The sequence below is a fragment of the Trichoderma harzianum genome, assembly GCF_003025095.1.
Source record: "Trichoderma harzianum CBS 226.95 unplaced genomic scaffold M431scaffold_9, whole genome shotgun sequence".
In the NCBI taxonomy this organism is placed as follows: domain Eukaryota; kingdom Fungi; phylum Ascomycota; class Sordariomycetes; order Hypocreales; family Hypocreaceae; genus Trichoderma; species Trichoderma harzianum.
In genome coordinates this window covers 609249-623767 of record NW_020209257.1, presented here as the reverse complement: position 1 = coordinate 623767, position 14519 = coordinate 609249, and the positions used below count along the sequence as shown (strand labels likewise).

At 49.6% G+C, this 14519-nt stretch overlaps 6 protein-coding genes across 6 annotated transcripts; 3 read left to right on the top strand and 3 right to left on the bottom strand.

The window, feature by feature from the left end:
• Window positions 1–173: 173 nt before the first annotated feature.
• Window positions 174–1971, top strand: M431DRAFT_90112 (hypothetical protein; the record flags this gene model as incomplete). The annotated part of the gene is made up of 4 exons (XM_024924112.1): window positions 174–300; window positions 465–621; window positions 712–1343; window positions 1424–1971. 4 exons carry the CDS (start codon window positions 174–176, stop codon window positions 1969–1971), a joined length of 1464 nt encoding a protein of 487 aa, XP_024772382.1.
• A 1174-nt stretch (window positions 1972–3145) lies between these two features.
• Window positions 3146–3628, bottom strand: M431DRAFT_469822 (hypothetical protein). The gene has a single exon (XM_024915421.1). The coding sequence runs from the start codon at window positions 3520–3522 to the stop codon at window positions 3232–3234; it is 291 nt and encodes a 96-aa protein (XP_024772381.1). The 5' UTR covers window positions 3523–3628; the 3' UTR covers window positions 3146–3231.
• A 561-nt stretch (window positions 3629–4189) lies between these two features.
• On the top strand, window positions 4190–5666 carry M431DRAFT_497024 (hypothetical protein; the record flags this gene model as incomplete). Its single annotated transcript, XM_024917549.1, has 3 exons — window positions 4190–4469; window positions 4526–4777; window positions 4840–5666. 3 exons carry the CDS (start codon window positions 4190–4192, stop codon window positions 5664–5666), a joined length of 1359 nt encoding a protein of 452 aa, XP_024772380.1.
• A 919-nt stretch (window positions 5667–6585) lies between these two features.
• On the top strand, window positions 6586–6936 carry M431DRAFT_483831 (hypothetical protein; the record flags this gene model as incomplete). The annotated part of the gene is made up of 1 exon (XM_024916154.1): window positions 6586–6936. The coding sequence occupies one exon, from the start codon at window positions 6586–6588 to the stop codon at window positions 6934–6936; it is 351 nt and encodes a 116-aa protein (XP_024772379.1).
• Window positions 6937–8301: 1365 nt separating this feature from the next.
• M431DRAFT_90333 (hypothetical protein) lies at window positions 8302–12769 on the bottom strand (the record flags this gene model as incomplete). Its single annotated transcript, XM_024924139.1, has 3 exons — window positions 8302–8669; window positions 8739–10552; window positions 10875–12769. The coding sequence occupies 3 exons, from the start codon at window positions 12767–12769 to the stop codon at window positions 8302–8304; spliced, it is 4077 nt and encodes a 1358-aa protein (XP_024772378.1).
• Window positions 12770–13020: 251 nt separating this feature from the next.
• On the bottom strand, window positions 13021–14446 carry M431DRAFT_18219 (hypothetical protein). Its single transcript, XM_024913139.1, has 2 exons — window positions 14405–14446; window positions 13021–14339 (listed from the first exon to the last, which is right to left on the bottom strand). Exons 1-2 carry the CDS (start codon window positions 14422–14424, stop codon window positions 13118–13120), a joined length of 1242 nt encoding a protein of 413 aa, XP_024772377.1. The 5' UTR covers window positions 14425–14446; the 3' UTR covers window positions 13021–13117.
• Between the last annotated feature and the right edge of the window lie 73 nt (window positions 14447–14519).

Genomic DNA, 14519 nt, shown 5'->3' with positions numbered 1-14519 from the left:
AGGAAAAAAAAAAAAACTGGAAGCTCCAAAGTTCGCAGAACTCGAAAAAAACCATCACGACTGCAAGCGCGCCAGCCTCGTCTTCCGTAATTGAGATCGCTAGACGCTGCACTTTCCGTTTGTTTCAGAATCCTGGATATTCAGCTGCTTAATTTGGAAAGCAACTGCCCAAGATGGTTACGGAAGTCGTGAACAAGAAGAAGCAGGAGGAGGAGGTGGAATACACCATCAAGCCTCAAGCGGTGACTCCCGCCGTCGACACCAGCCAGTGGCCGCTGCTTCTCAAGAACTATGACAAGCGTGAGTGAAGAATCTATCCTGGTGGTCTTTTTTATACTTGCGGGATGAATATCGGCACTCAATTGGGCGTGGCGATGTAGTCCAAGCAACGTTGGAGCGCAAGATGGAAAAACGACACAAGCACCAAAAAGAGCCTTTCTGTTGACCTTTGTTCTTCTTTTTAGTCCTTGTGCGAACTGGCCACTTCACCCCGATTCCCAATGGATCTGCGCCCCTGAAGCGTGATCTCAAATCCTACATCAGCTCTGGTGTCATCAACCTGGACAAGCCTTCGAACCCTTCTAGTCACGAGGTTGTGTCCTGGGTTAAGCGAATTCTTCGGTTCGTGGCGACTTGCAGTTTCTTCGTCGATTGGGGTTCCAATCGCTCTCCTCACCCTATATCGTAGAGCTAACAATAAAATCGGTGCAGAGTTGAGAAGACTGGTCACAGTGGTACCCTCGATCCCAAGGTCACGGGCTGCCTGATCGTCTGTATCGACCGAGCGACTCGACTGGTCAAGTCCCAACAAGGAGCCGGAAAGGAGTATGTTGCCATCATCCGCCTTCACGACAAGCTGCCTGGTGGCGAGGCTCAATTCGCTCGTGCCCTCGAGACCCTTACTGGCGCCCTGTTCCAGCGCCCTCCTCTGATTTCTGCCGTCAAGCGTCAGCTCCGTATCCGAACCATCCACGAGAGCAAGCTGATTGAGTTTGACAATGACCGCCACTTGGGTGTCTTCTGGGTGAGCTGCGAGGCTGGTACCTACATTCGAACTCTGTGTGTGCACTTGGGTCTTCTGCTGGGTGTTGGCGCCCACATGCAGGAGCTTCGTCGTGTGCGATCCGGTGCTATGGACGAGACCAAGCACCTCGTCACCCTGCACGATGTGCTGGATGCTCAGTGGACCATGGACAACACCCGGGATGAGTCCTACCTGCGCAGAGTGATTGCGCCCCTCGAGACCCTCCTCACAGGCTACAAGCGTCTTGTTGTCAAGGATAGCGCCGTCAACGCCGTGTGCTACGGTGCCAAGCTTATGCTTCCTGGTCTCCTGCGTTATGGTATGTACATGATTGAGAAAGCTTTCAATGCTTTATAATATATGATGGAACGTGTCGCTGACTGAAATTTTCTCTCACAGAGTCTGGCATTGAGCACCACGAAGAGGTTGTCCTGATGACCACCAAGGGTGAGGCTATTGCCATTGGTATCGCTCAGATGTCTACGGTCGAAATGTCTACATGCGACCACGGAGTTGTGGCCAAGGTCAAGCGCTGCATCATGGAGCGTGATCTTTACCCCCGAAGATGGGGTCTCGGACCTGTCGCTCAGGAGAAGAAGAAGCTCAAGGCGGACGGCAAGCTCGACAAGTTTGGCCGACCCAACGATGCCACCCCTTCCAAGTGGACCTCTGAGTACAAGGATTTCAGCGTGTCCGACACCTCTGCCGCTGCTGCCGCGGCTGCTCCCGCCACCACATCGATCCCTGTCCTGCCTTCCAAGAGCGAGCAGGCTGATAGCAAGATGGACGATGCAGAGGCTCCCGCTGAGGAGGACAAGAAGAAGCGAAAGAAGCACGAGGGAGAGACTGCTGAGGAGAAGGCAGAGCGGAAACGACGGAAGGCAGAGAAGAAGGCTGCCAAGGCAACGAAGAAGGGAGGCAAGGGAGACGACGAGGACAGCGATTAAAAGAGGAAGAAAAGAATGTGTGAAATCAAGACTGAGGATTCTTTTTCAGTGTAAAGTATCCCGGCGTGGGAGTCTTTTGTCGATATGGAAATGGTCGCCTTGTACCTTTCTCTTTTCTAGTTACCCACATGTGGCTCTTGGGCAATTGGCGTTATTAGGTATCAATTCGTATACATGATTATTACTACTATGATGTGTGCAAAGATGTCAATACTGTATGGGTTTGTGTGATTGGGCTCGGGGTATTACAGGGTCTATGGGATGATATCGTTACAGTACAGTACCTAATCGTTTTGGCAAAGGAGGGTTCAGAACTCCCTTGCCATTCGAGAAACTGCTCCACCATCACCTTCATCAAAAGGTGGGTGAAAAAGAGACGCAGGGAAATACAGGACGCCAATTGGAATGATAACTACCCAGAGTCCTACAAGGCTGGCAAGTGGGGCCTCTACGAAGCTCCCTCCATGCCCCCAGAACTACGTCTCCCACGCCCGATCCTACACAGGCTGCTAGCCGAGAGGTCCGGACATGGGGACTTCACAGAATACCACGAGAGATTCGGACACGACGCTAGGCGCACCTGCAAATGCGGCGAGCCAAGGACACAAGGGCACTTCGTGAAGTGCCGCATGGTAGCCCCCTTCCTCCCCGACGTACCGGAGAGGGAGGCGCGCTTCGGCACCACCCACATCCAATACCTCCTCGGTGACGGAGGATATAAGGACTTCCAGAAGCTAGTGGAGGACACAAGCCCATATGGCCCCCCCCCCACAGACACAGACACGTAAAACAGATTGACACTTCCCCATTTCCTTTGTCACATTGAAACGTAGCGAACGCCCGATCTGAACTCGGCGGCTCCTACCGTCCTAGTGCCCAGATGAGGACTTATGTAACTAGCCTACTTAGTGGACGTTAATAATAAAACAAACAAAACAAACAAGTACCTAATCGTTTCTCACTCAGAAATGAATGATATCATACTCCCACCCTCATACAGAAACTATTTAATTACTAACCTGCAAGTTCCGTCCAATCGAATCAAGTTGCGCATTCCCAAAAGTCTTGGTACCTGAATTGGAAGGCGGCATTGGGCGCGAACTCACGTGGAGCTTGCAGTTAAGCGCCGACACTTTCTGGGTCCGTCATCACACAATGAGACGCTGCATCTTTTTGCATCTCCCGCTTTTTTTTTTTCTCTCACTAGCATTCTGCTTCTTTCGATTCGCTAGGCGCTCGCTCACTAGGGAAATCACTAGTTTACGAGATGGCGCTTCTTATTGGGCCGGAGTGATGAGATGAACGGCTTTTGCGGACAAGGGTCTGTTTACTGGGTTCTTTCTTAGCTCCCGCATCGTGTGCCTGAGCCTGGTTTGTGATGGGAGGTGGATTGATTTGGTGATTGACGGCCTTCACCTTCACGTGGAGGTGCCCGATGAGATGGCCGGTGATGCGATGGGCAGGGATGCAAGGGGGAGACCGAGAAACGGTGTGACGACCAAATGCCGGCTGAGAGTCAAGGGAGAAGAAGAAGAAGAGCAAGCGGCACATCACATAACGAGTCCGGCACAGCACAAGCGCCTGACGGCAGAGCGACAGACGGACGGGCTTATGGGTGTGTGATGGGAGCTGAGCCCGTTAGCGAGGGGGGTCGAGACGGGCGGCAAGCAGACGGGCGAAGCGATCATGTTGCCGCCGTCACGATAATCTCGTCACCGGCGCCTTGGGATCAACAAGCTTAAGCAGCCACAGATCACGCACGATGGTCAACCGCCAGGATATTATTATAAGCCGTGTCTGCCCCTCGCCACCCCTCGTGTCGAATTACTTTGGCATTTCGGTCGTTGCTCTCGTTTCTTGCTCTACCCACAGTTTTCCTGCTTGCGTTTCTCTTGTCTTGTATATTTTCCCTTTACGGTTGGTGTTACGGCCTTGCTGCAGTCTGGATACTGCTGCATCCGATAGGGGTGGACTGTCTTACCTTTGGAACCACGGTTGAGACTTTAATATACCGCTCTTGAACAACGTGCATCGACCTTTTTTTTACAGCATTTGCTTCCTCGACTATCACTCCTTTAAACGACGTTCGCTTTTTCGCATCACACACCAGCTGTGTGGGAACCTTCGTTTGTAATCCAGAACCTGTCATTCTCTCTCGTTCGCTTCAGTTTACCAGGATCGCCCACTCTTGAAAAAAAGAAGAAAGAAGATGGCTTACATGTCAATGGCTCGTTGGATCTTCTCCCTATTTCTCACGGCTTTTTCATTGGTGCATGCTCTGAGAGTTTCACCAAACTCACCATGCACAAGTGCTTGCACTACCTCCGACGTGTCGCAATCGGATCCAAAGTTCTTCGACGACCAGTGGAAAGACATTGTCTGCAGTGACGACGACTTTGACAGCAAGCCGGAGGGGAAACAGCTGAAGAGCTGCTTCACGTGCTTGCAGAACAGCAATTACACCCATGGCAGTGAGAATGACCAGGATTGGTTCCTGTGTAAGTCCTCGTGGTGATAATCCCTTCTAGTAGCCGTCAGCTTACACATTGCAAAGACAACCTGCGGTATTCATCCAGCTATTGCATGTTTGGCTATCCCAACAACACCGGCATTGAGACCGGCCCTTGCACGACAACTGTAGGATGCGGAATCCTCGCTTCTGCCCTCGAGCTTGACATCAAGAATCCAACCAACTCGACCACTTACGACTATTGCGATGTAAGCGGAGGCGTCATCACAAGCAACAATGTCGAGGGGTGTCTGGAGTGTGTCAAGGCAGATGGGCAGCACAACTATCTATCCAATTGTATGTTTTATACGCTTGTCCTTTCCACCATCCTCACTTTTACTAATTTCCATGTCTTGTAGTTCTCCTGACTCTACAAGGGGCATGCCAGACAAAACCAGCGCCAGGGTCCATTTTAATTCTCAACAATACCATCTTTGGTAGTGACAACATCCAAGTCGTCGACCAGACACCCTCTACCAACTACGAAGAACCCAAACTTTCCAGTTCGACAATTGTGGGCATAGCAATTGGAGGAGCAGTCCTACTTGCGTTGGTCGCAGGGTTCACTTACATGTGTATCCGTAAGCGCAAGAATCGTGCGAAACAAGAAGACCGCGCCTCTGGCTACTCCTTCCGCTGCCAAACCAGAGTCACCCCTGTGACACCAAGGTTTCCCGAGAACGCCCATGCCGACGACAGCTTCCACGGACAGGAGAAGGCGCACGTTAAGGTTACCACTGGCATTGGGGCAAATGCATACCCTGTTGATCAATACCCTTGGAACAGCCAAAGCTCATTAAATGTCACCATCAGCCGACAGGATAGTGCAGTAATGAGGCCAAGCATCATCACTGCTTTGACTCCACCCACTCAAGCATACATGTCCCCTCGGGCTTCCTCTCCCGACGACTTCGCGACCCCAGCTTCTGCTGTATCGACCCGCTCCAACGCCCCTCTTCTCAGCCACCAACCTTCTGGATTCAAGCCTTCTCCTCATTTGGGTCAGTCCAGTTGGTCACCGACCCCGAAACCGTACCGTCCCGACAGAAGGTGGGAGGAAGAAACCGGAGTGACAAATGCTCTAGGGCTGATTACCAGGAAGAGAAGCAAGACAAGCATGGGAAGTCCCGTCCAGAGCGATATACTTATAACATCCTTTCCACCGCCACCTACGAGTACGCGGTGAAATGGTGGTGGTTAATAATTATGATATGGGTTTAAGTACTGGAGCGATTTTGTTTGGAAGTAGCTTGAGATTTCTTCTATTTTGTACGATATGATACACAATGCTTGAATGTAGCGGAACAGCTGGACTGATGCCTGAACTAATGAAACGATTTACGACAAGTGCACTTGACGATATTTTGATAATTCTAATGGAAGTTGCCATGAATATTGACCACATCAAGCCACTTGGCGTCAACTCTATGCTCTAGGTACACATATTAACAAAGCTATTTACCTCAAATCACATCGCAAATAGCCTTGATCCCCCTCTCTATTTTGTTATCTGAGGATGTTAAAAATAGCACTACACGAGCGTATGGCCAGTAATATGTGTGTTGTAACGGGACGCTGTAGAGGTACCTTTAATCTGCCCATCTGATACTTCAACCCTACTACCTAAGTAGGTATACTATTGCTACCATTTTCTTATATCTAATACTAGGTAGTACCGATGTCCTGTCTAAGCAGGTACCTTATCTGCCACTATCACCACCACAAGTACTTGGTAGCGAGGTGTCTCGTGAAACTCAATATCCGCCCCCCTCTGTATTCTAGAACTTAGATCTCATATCGAGCAGTATTTCAAACCCAATAACGGTAGGTATACATTATCAGTATTAAAGTTCAGCTATCCCAATCGCTGCGGAAGGAGACGAGTACCTCATCAAAGTAGACTGCAAAGTATAAGATTTTGCTGCCGTCAACGTGTTTCGTTCCGAGCTATTTATTCTCTTCTTTCTCTCAGCCATCACACAGCATCACTCTTTACCATCGCTTTCATCCTCCTACAATCTATCAACATCTTTAAAGAAAACACTCGCACGAATATAACAACAGCCAGGCACCAGAATACCCTCACGAACAGGATCACAGCGAAAATGGGGCTCTGGAGACCCATCGCCAAACTCGAAGTCAAGCTCGAAACATGGCGCTGGCGCAGCCGCTACACTGTCCTAGAGAGAACCCCGGCCGAGCCCGAATGGTGGGAGGTGATTATGGAGAGAGAGAAAAGAAAGCGCAAGGAAGAACGCAGAATCGCCAAAGAAGAACGTAGGGCTGCGAAGGAAGAACGCAGAGCTGCGAAGGAGCAGCGTCGGAGGGAGCGACAGAGTCAGAAGAAGGAGTTTGACTGGAGGGATTATATTCCGAGGTTTCCCAAGGTGGTTGGGTATACGCCGATGTGGAAGCTGGATGAGATGCTTGCTTCGCCACAAGGGGTGCGGTGGTAGTGAAGTTGTGTGAGGGGGGCTTGGGGGAGGGGAAGGGGGAGATTTTGGTGTTTTTGGTTTGGGTGTTTTGGAGTGGGAGGTGATTGAATTCTTTTTGGTTTGTATCTTTATGGAGTTCCCTATTACTGATGCTTTCTGTGATGAAGATTATACACACTTTGCCCACAAGGATAGGGCTTCGCGATAGTATCAGGGACAAGAAAGGGGTAGCCGGAGTAAGGAGTAGCGGCAATGGCAGCACTCGTTAGACGCTTGGTAAACTGCAAAGATTTACTCATTCTCTGTAACAAAATAATTAACCTAGATCTCATATCCTATGCTAGATCTGATCGATTCTGACGAAAGGCGAACAAGCCCTGGTGTTCCAACTCCAGAATTCTTCAGGCGCAAAGAGCTGAAGACGAAGAAATAGAAGCTTCTGGTGCTTGAAGAGAAATATGATCTACAATGTTCAATAAGGGCCACATGGTAAAGCCAAAAGTCCATCACGTATGGAATACACGCCAGAAGTTTGTACGAAACAACTGTAGGTGCAAGTAGAGCGACCCTAAGAATATACGCTCAACAGTAACTCAACGACTAGAACCTGAACACTCGCTTTGTGGCTTGTATTCGGCATTAAAATTGTGTGTTTAGATGTATCCTCTCTTATCATTCAGTACATTGCTACAGCATCACCAAAACACCAAAAGTACTATAGTAGGTATAAATAACCAAAACCATCATTCGTATTCAATTTCCAAGATGTAAACGCTGGACTGCAACTCTATCAACAAATCGTTCCATATCATGCTATTATCCTTCCTACCATGAATGCTGTATACAGGCTTAATAGCTAAAGCAAAAACAAGAATAAGACACGCTTGCCGTATGCCCCTACCGCCTTGCCGTAAGAAAAAAAAAAGGCATATGAGAATAACAAACATAGAGAGAAAGAGGCCTCTCAAAGTATAAACATCACCTGGGGATGAAACACGAGAACGAAAAGAGAAAAAAGAACACGAATTTGTGTAAGACGATACCGCAATCTCTTTTGAATTCGAGTAGAGCAACAAGAGACAGTCTTCGATCCGACAATCCAATTCGTGGGTATTCGAGAATTCGTGCCGGTTTCCTCTGTCTCCCTTTCGTGCGCGCAGAAACAAAACAAGCCAAAAGCCAATGAAACCAAAGCAAGAATGACGGCTTGCAAAGCTCAAGAAACGTTGGATGAAGATTTTTTAAAAACAAAGTAATGATGATGAGGAGAGGAAGAAAAAAAGGCCTTTATTACCATAAATGAATCCCTCAAGTTCTGTCGAATTTGTGACAACCAATCCCCCAAAAATATCAATTTCCTTCCCTTCCAACGCCGATGTTTTTTTCTCACATGATGCTTTCGTCCAGAGGCGTGCCCCCTCTGCTCAATATATCGCTTTGCAGCTTTCCGTTTTGTGATTTGAACCACGTTGTACCCTCCTCCATCTCCTGACGCATCGCCCTAAGTTCCTGTATTAAAATATCCGCGTCGCTCATGACGCGCTTGTGTGAATCCGTATCTTCGACTTGCTCTTTGGCCGTCTCCCCCGCATCTCCCACGGATCGCTTCCTCTTGTTATTGATGGTCAATGGGCTATCTAGAAAGGGGTCTTCTCGAGAGGATGTGAATGTCATAGGGCTTTGCGGCCGCACCGCCGCTGCTGCTATCGTTGATGCTGCGCTGGTGATTGACGCCCGTCGGATCAATGTACTCTCTCTAAGGCTTGCACTTCCTCTCAGGCTTGTACTTCCTCTAAAGCCTGTACTTCCTCTGAGGCTCGCACTTCCTCTGAAACCTGTATCCTTCTTGAGACCGCGTTTGATATCGTCCACCATGGATTCCGGCAAGGCAGTTCCGTCAGGCATCTGTACGATGCCCATAGCTTTCAATCGCCAGCGCTCAGAGACTTTGCTTACGCGTGATTTCTCCGGTGGTGAGCTACCTGCTGATACAGAAGGCAGAGAACGCTGAAATCGCCCGGGCTTTTCCCCTAACAGTCGTTCGCGCAAAGCCCGTGTTTTCGAACCACCCTCCGTGCTTGCGACCGACCCGGACCGAGATCGAATCCCCTGGCTCCCATTAATCGACGACGGGGTAGGCGATAGTCGGTAATCGTTGCGGAAGATTGCTGAGACCGCTCTCCTCTCGTTGGCAACACCAGATAAGACGCCGGACGCAAACAGTGCTTCTTCTGCTTTCCTCTTACTTTGTCGATTTTTCTTGAGTATTGTCGCTAGCTCATCAGGGCGATTGAGAGTAGCCAGTTCTGCCTTTTGGCTGGCAATTCGTCGAGTAGCCTCCTGCTCTTCCTTGATCTGTGCTGCTCTCTGAGCTTCGCGAAACGCGCGGAATTGGTCGCGTCCACTTTGACGCAGCTGCCTTAGACGCCTCTCCCGAGCAGTTTTCTTCCACCGGTAAAAATATTTCAGAGAGAGGTTGTATATCCGGAATCTCTTAGCTTCCGCTTCGTCTTGCTCCTCTTTCTCTCTGGCCATTCTCTCCTTCTCATCCTTTTGAAATTTGTCAAAAGTTTCTCGTACAATGTTTTCTACCATGAAAATCTCAAATTCCTTCATCAGCCCATTGTCTCCATTCACAAACCACTTTGTGAAGTCGCCTAGCAGATCGCGCGGTGAAGTCACTGGCCTTGGGGGAGCGGGGGAGAGTGGAGTAGTAGATAAGATTGCACTTCGAGGAGGAGAGGAGGTCGGGGTGGTACTGGCAGCCGGATCAAATTTGCGACTAGTTGTTGGTGAACCAAGTCCTGGGAAACCGGAAGAAGGACTCTGCAAAGTGCCAGGGCGCAAGAGAGCTGATTCTTCGGCCGTTTTAGGCTTTAGTCCCAGCAGAGAGTCAGAAACCGGTGTAGTAGATATTGCACCCTTGGGCACTTCTTTGTCAAGTGTGCCTGACAACAAGAAGTCAAGGTTGTCACCAACTGGCGGGAATGGTGATGGCTTATTGCCCGCATACAATGGAGACTGGCTCTGAGTGGGTAACAGCGGTTTTGAGCCTAGATCAGAGGATAATATGCTGTTACTAGTTGTTCCCGTCAAATTTGAGAAAGGCGTAATTGCTGGCACCCCTGCAGAGGCCGTCGGTTTGCTCGTGCTTGCCGAAGCAAAAGCTGGCGATGGAGAAGCAAAAAAGCTAGGCTTAGACTGGGTTGTCTCTTCCTTGGCTGTATCCGCAGCTGGGGGGAATATAGGTGCTTTGTTCCCACCAAATGGCCCTGATAAGGCAGAGGCAGGCTTTTGCTCTCCGAGTCCAGCAAAGGAAATCTTTGGTGGGGGGGCAATTCCATTCACAGCCGCTGGCGGAGAAAATGACGGAAAGCCGCCTTGACTTGCAGATGGCTGAGTTTGCGGTTGAGATGGTGGCTTGCTTTGAAAACCCGAAAAACTTGGTGAAGGGGTTGGCGCTGCTTGTGCAAAAGGATTAACAGGATTAACAGCCGTGCTTCCACCCAAGATTGATGGTAGTGCGGGTGGATTCTGAGAAGCGTTGCTTGACGTGAGAGCAGATGCGAAAGGGTTGGCCGTCGTAGGTGCATTGCCAGAAGGCAAAGCAGAAGATGTAGAACCCAAAGTCGGCTTGCTGCCAAAAGGGGTCGAAGCAGAAGCGAAGGGGTTCGAAAATGGAGTAGATTTTTGTACATCAGGCGCTCCAAATATGCTGGCTGGTTGCTCTGAAGCTAAAACGGTATTAGTGAACTGGAATGAACAAGAATGATGTGCAAGATAACTGCTGGTGTTCTTGTAGTATCTGGCAAGGGAAGAAATCTCTACCTTGTTGTGTGCCGAGGGGATTGCTTCCAAACCCGCTTAAGGGTTGGCCGAACGCAGGAAGAGATGTGGAATTTTGCGGTTGTATCGGCGGAGATTCGGCTGGTGTTACTGGTGCTGTATCTGGCATAAACAGAGATCCTTCTTGTGTAGAGAAGCTGCCGGATTGGAAAGACGTGGTCGAGTCCTCGTAGATTGTTTTATGCATAACATCTGGTAAAGGCCGATTTCGCCGCTTTTTTTCCACGAGAGTCTGTGAGAATTGATGGTGAAGACGAGGGTGTCGAAGTGGCTCCTTGTTATTCAAAATCAAGCATTGTTGGTTAGGGTCCATAGGTGCCTGCTTATCTGGGACGAATTCGATGCCATGAAGTTTCGCAAAGTCGATGGCTTCTTGAACTGTATCGAATCGAAGAAACTTGTTCAAAGCGGCAGCCGTCAAGTCGTTTGCCGTGTCTTTGGGCCGGGCTAATGCTCGCTTCACAGCCCGCAGAATTGACCGGCGAAGCTGGGGAAAATGACACTCCGCAAAACAAGCCATGGTATATGAGACACTGGGGTCCTCGACAATTCGAAAGAATGAGTGGAAAGCATTCGACGCCGCTAAAAATGGGGCTGCCTTTAATGGGCCATGAAAATCGGCGGTGTTTTGCAATGCTTCAACGAGTGATACTGCGGTCCTTATATCGTCTGAATCCCTCCAGAAGTGTGGTTTCCATTGCCGCTGCAGCATCTCAACCGTATTGGAATCGTGGGCATGGAAGAGCAGATAGTATGCGCGGAACTCGGCTTCGTTTTCACACGTAATCCCCTGAGCATTACAATCATCGTACAAATCTCGGAGAGAAAGCAGAGCTTTGCCAAGTTGCTCGAGTTCCTGCTGTTCGACAAAGTCTTCACCAGCCTTTCCTGGCTGTGACAGAAGATGTAGTGCCGTGACATGAAACCTCGCAATATTTTCCAGTACATATGCTTGCGTTTTCAAATCGTCGGCCGTAGGAGAGGAGAAGAAGGTAAAATCTCGTCGGATAGCTCGCGTTCGATCCCACAGAAATCCGTGTAAACCGGGCAAGTTTTCGTCGTCGCGAAGTAGGTCGTCAATCAGATAATCCAGAGTACGTCGTAGGGCAGCCGTAGAGCGGACATCCATCGGGAGAGGAGCTTCCTGTCCAGCAGCCGAACGCGCCAGCTTCTTGACCATTTTACTCGTCTTGGCATAGCCTGTTCGTGCATCCTTTTCGGGTTGGGGAACATCCAATTCGGTGATTCGCGTGATCTTCTCGTACTCGGAGCACATATCTTCGCAAATACCTCGGAAGGTGATGGCATTTTCGAGAGTCTTTCGTTTGTCCGGGTCGTCGATAAGAGAGGCTTTGGTGAGAGACGCGCGCACTTTCTGTCGATATTCTTCGTATTTTTCTCTAAACTTGGCCATCTCTGTCTTGCTGTTTGGATTTCCAGGCTGAGATGGCCAAGATGGAGGACTGATGCCATCCTTCCGCAGTCGGTCGTATACTTTCTTCGAGTACGGGTCGGTAGCGCGCATAGCTGCATTGTCGAGCGTTTCGTCGATGGAGCTCGCACTCGAAGACGAACTGGGGCGTGATGTGTTTTCGTCCTCGGCGCTTGTGGCAGCCTGCACACCGTTGCTGCGGCCATCGGTATTCTGCTGCGGCCCTTTTGTACCACCGCGTGCCTTTTTGGAATTCTTTTTGTTTTCTGCCGGCTTCTTCTCTCCCTCTCCACCTCGCTTCTTCCATTGCCTCCCGCTGTCGCTCAGGCTCCCATCCTTGCCCTTGAACGGATTGTTGACGTTGAGCTTCTTCTCCACATCGCTGTCTCCTCCAAATCCATTCTTCCGCTTACTCTTGTTGAGTGAGTTGGATCCGCCTGCACCATCACTGCCAAATGATGCTCCTTCACCGGTCGGCCGAGGAGCGAAAGGATTGAAAGCCTGCGACGAGCCCTGCGTCTTCTGGCTGAATGGGGAAAACATTTGGCCCGATGATGCAACGGACGTCGCATTCATCTATGTGATGATTTGCGCATGGAGGAGGAGTGTTGGGCGTGACTTTTCGGAGGTTGTTGGAAAAGGCCGTGTCGCAGGATATTGGCTGATGCGCGATGCCAAAGCTAGCCGGACCTTTGATTGAGCTTCGCGGTAGGAGGCTGGCCATCACGTGACGCATCCAATCTACATAAGACAGACGACTTGACTCTATCTTTCATACCTCAAACAGTGTCACAAGTCTTTTACTTTTCTGCTTGCGTTTTAAGAATAATTTTACTTTATTCTCATAAGAAACAACATATATAATTCGCTAGCTCTTAAACCTTTTTCCTTTGCATTACGACGCCCCGTCTCTCTATTCCCATATCATGACTTAACCCGGCCTCGAATACGGGGAGGTCCTAATTCTCGTCGAATCTCATCCAGCTGCTCCAGTCCTGTCTGTGCTTTTGACTTCTTGGATGTTCGCTTTCCAGGCCTTGTATAAGATCCAAGGAAATCATCCAGAATATTATCGAAATCTCCGCGCATAGGTCCTGTGACGCTAGAGGTTGTTGAGACCTCTGATACAGATCCCATATCATCAAAGTCTTCGTTGTAACGAGCCTCCAACTTCTCAAACCTCTCATCCAGCAATGAGAGCTGCTCTGTTCGTACGAGTGACGAGGATGTCATAGAGTAGGCAGAGGCGTTCGTCAGGGCGCCCTTCCGCTTCTTAGTCCTGCCTCCGTTTGTGGTTGTTGTCCACATGGACTCGATTCCAGAACGGGATGGAGCCGTTGGCCCACGTGGGCCTTTCTGGTCTTTCTTGAACTTCTTAAAGTCTTCCATCCAATCCTCTGACGGCCCATGTTCTGGCTGTTCTGATTGCTCTGGTTGGACCTTCACCAGTTCTGGTACTTGCTCTTTGTATTCTTTGGTAGGCTTTGCCGTGGCATCCGATTCCCATCCATCGTCATCTCCGTCATCGAACCCCATATTTTCAAAGTCGTAGTCGTCAAGCTCCTCTCCGTCTTTTGACAGCTGCTTGAAGATATCTTCGTCATCGTCGACATAGGCGTCATCTTCCAAGGCTTCCAAGACCTCACGCAGCCGAGGATCCATATCAGGATTGAATCCAGCGATAACATCTGGTACATCCTGCTGGGCCTGGTAGGTCAGTCTGGTGAGATTCTTGGATGGTAGGATATCCTCGTCCAAAAGATCGCCCGACTTTTGTTCAAGATCCATCTTCTGCAGGGCATCTTCCAATGACTGCTTCTGTTTTCCCTTGCCCTTGTTCTGAGTCGAGCTTGATTCAACAAAGACGACGTTTCCGCCACCCGAGTTAAGGTCTCTCAAATGTTGCATGTAGTCGTACTCGGTATCGTCGAAGTAAACGCCATAGTTTGCGGCTTCACCCTCGTTGGCGCGGATTTCGCCTGCATCGGATCCGAATTCGGAGGCCAGATCATCCAGGTGCTTAACTTTTGATCCAGATTTTGTCTGAACGGGGTTCAGCACCATGGATGGCGCATTCTCGTCGTGGATGAGAGGATCATTCTGCGGACGGTGGACGAGCGTGAAGTGCTGCGCCGTCTTCTTATCACTAGATACAGAGCATCAATAATGTCCAAACAGACATAAGCATACAAATCAACAGCATCAACTTACATCCACTTTCCTTTGGGCATTTTGGCGGTGTTGCGATTGCGCTGAATCAAATGAGCATGGACAGAAGTGGGCTTGTTAACCTACTGCCTGTATTCAAAGAAATTTCTTGGTAGCG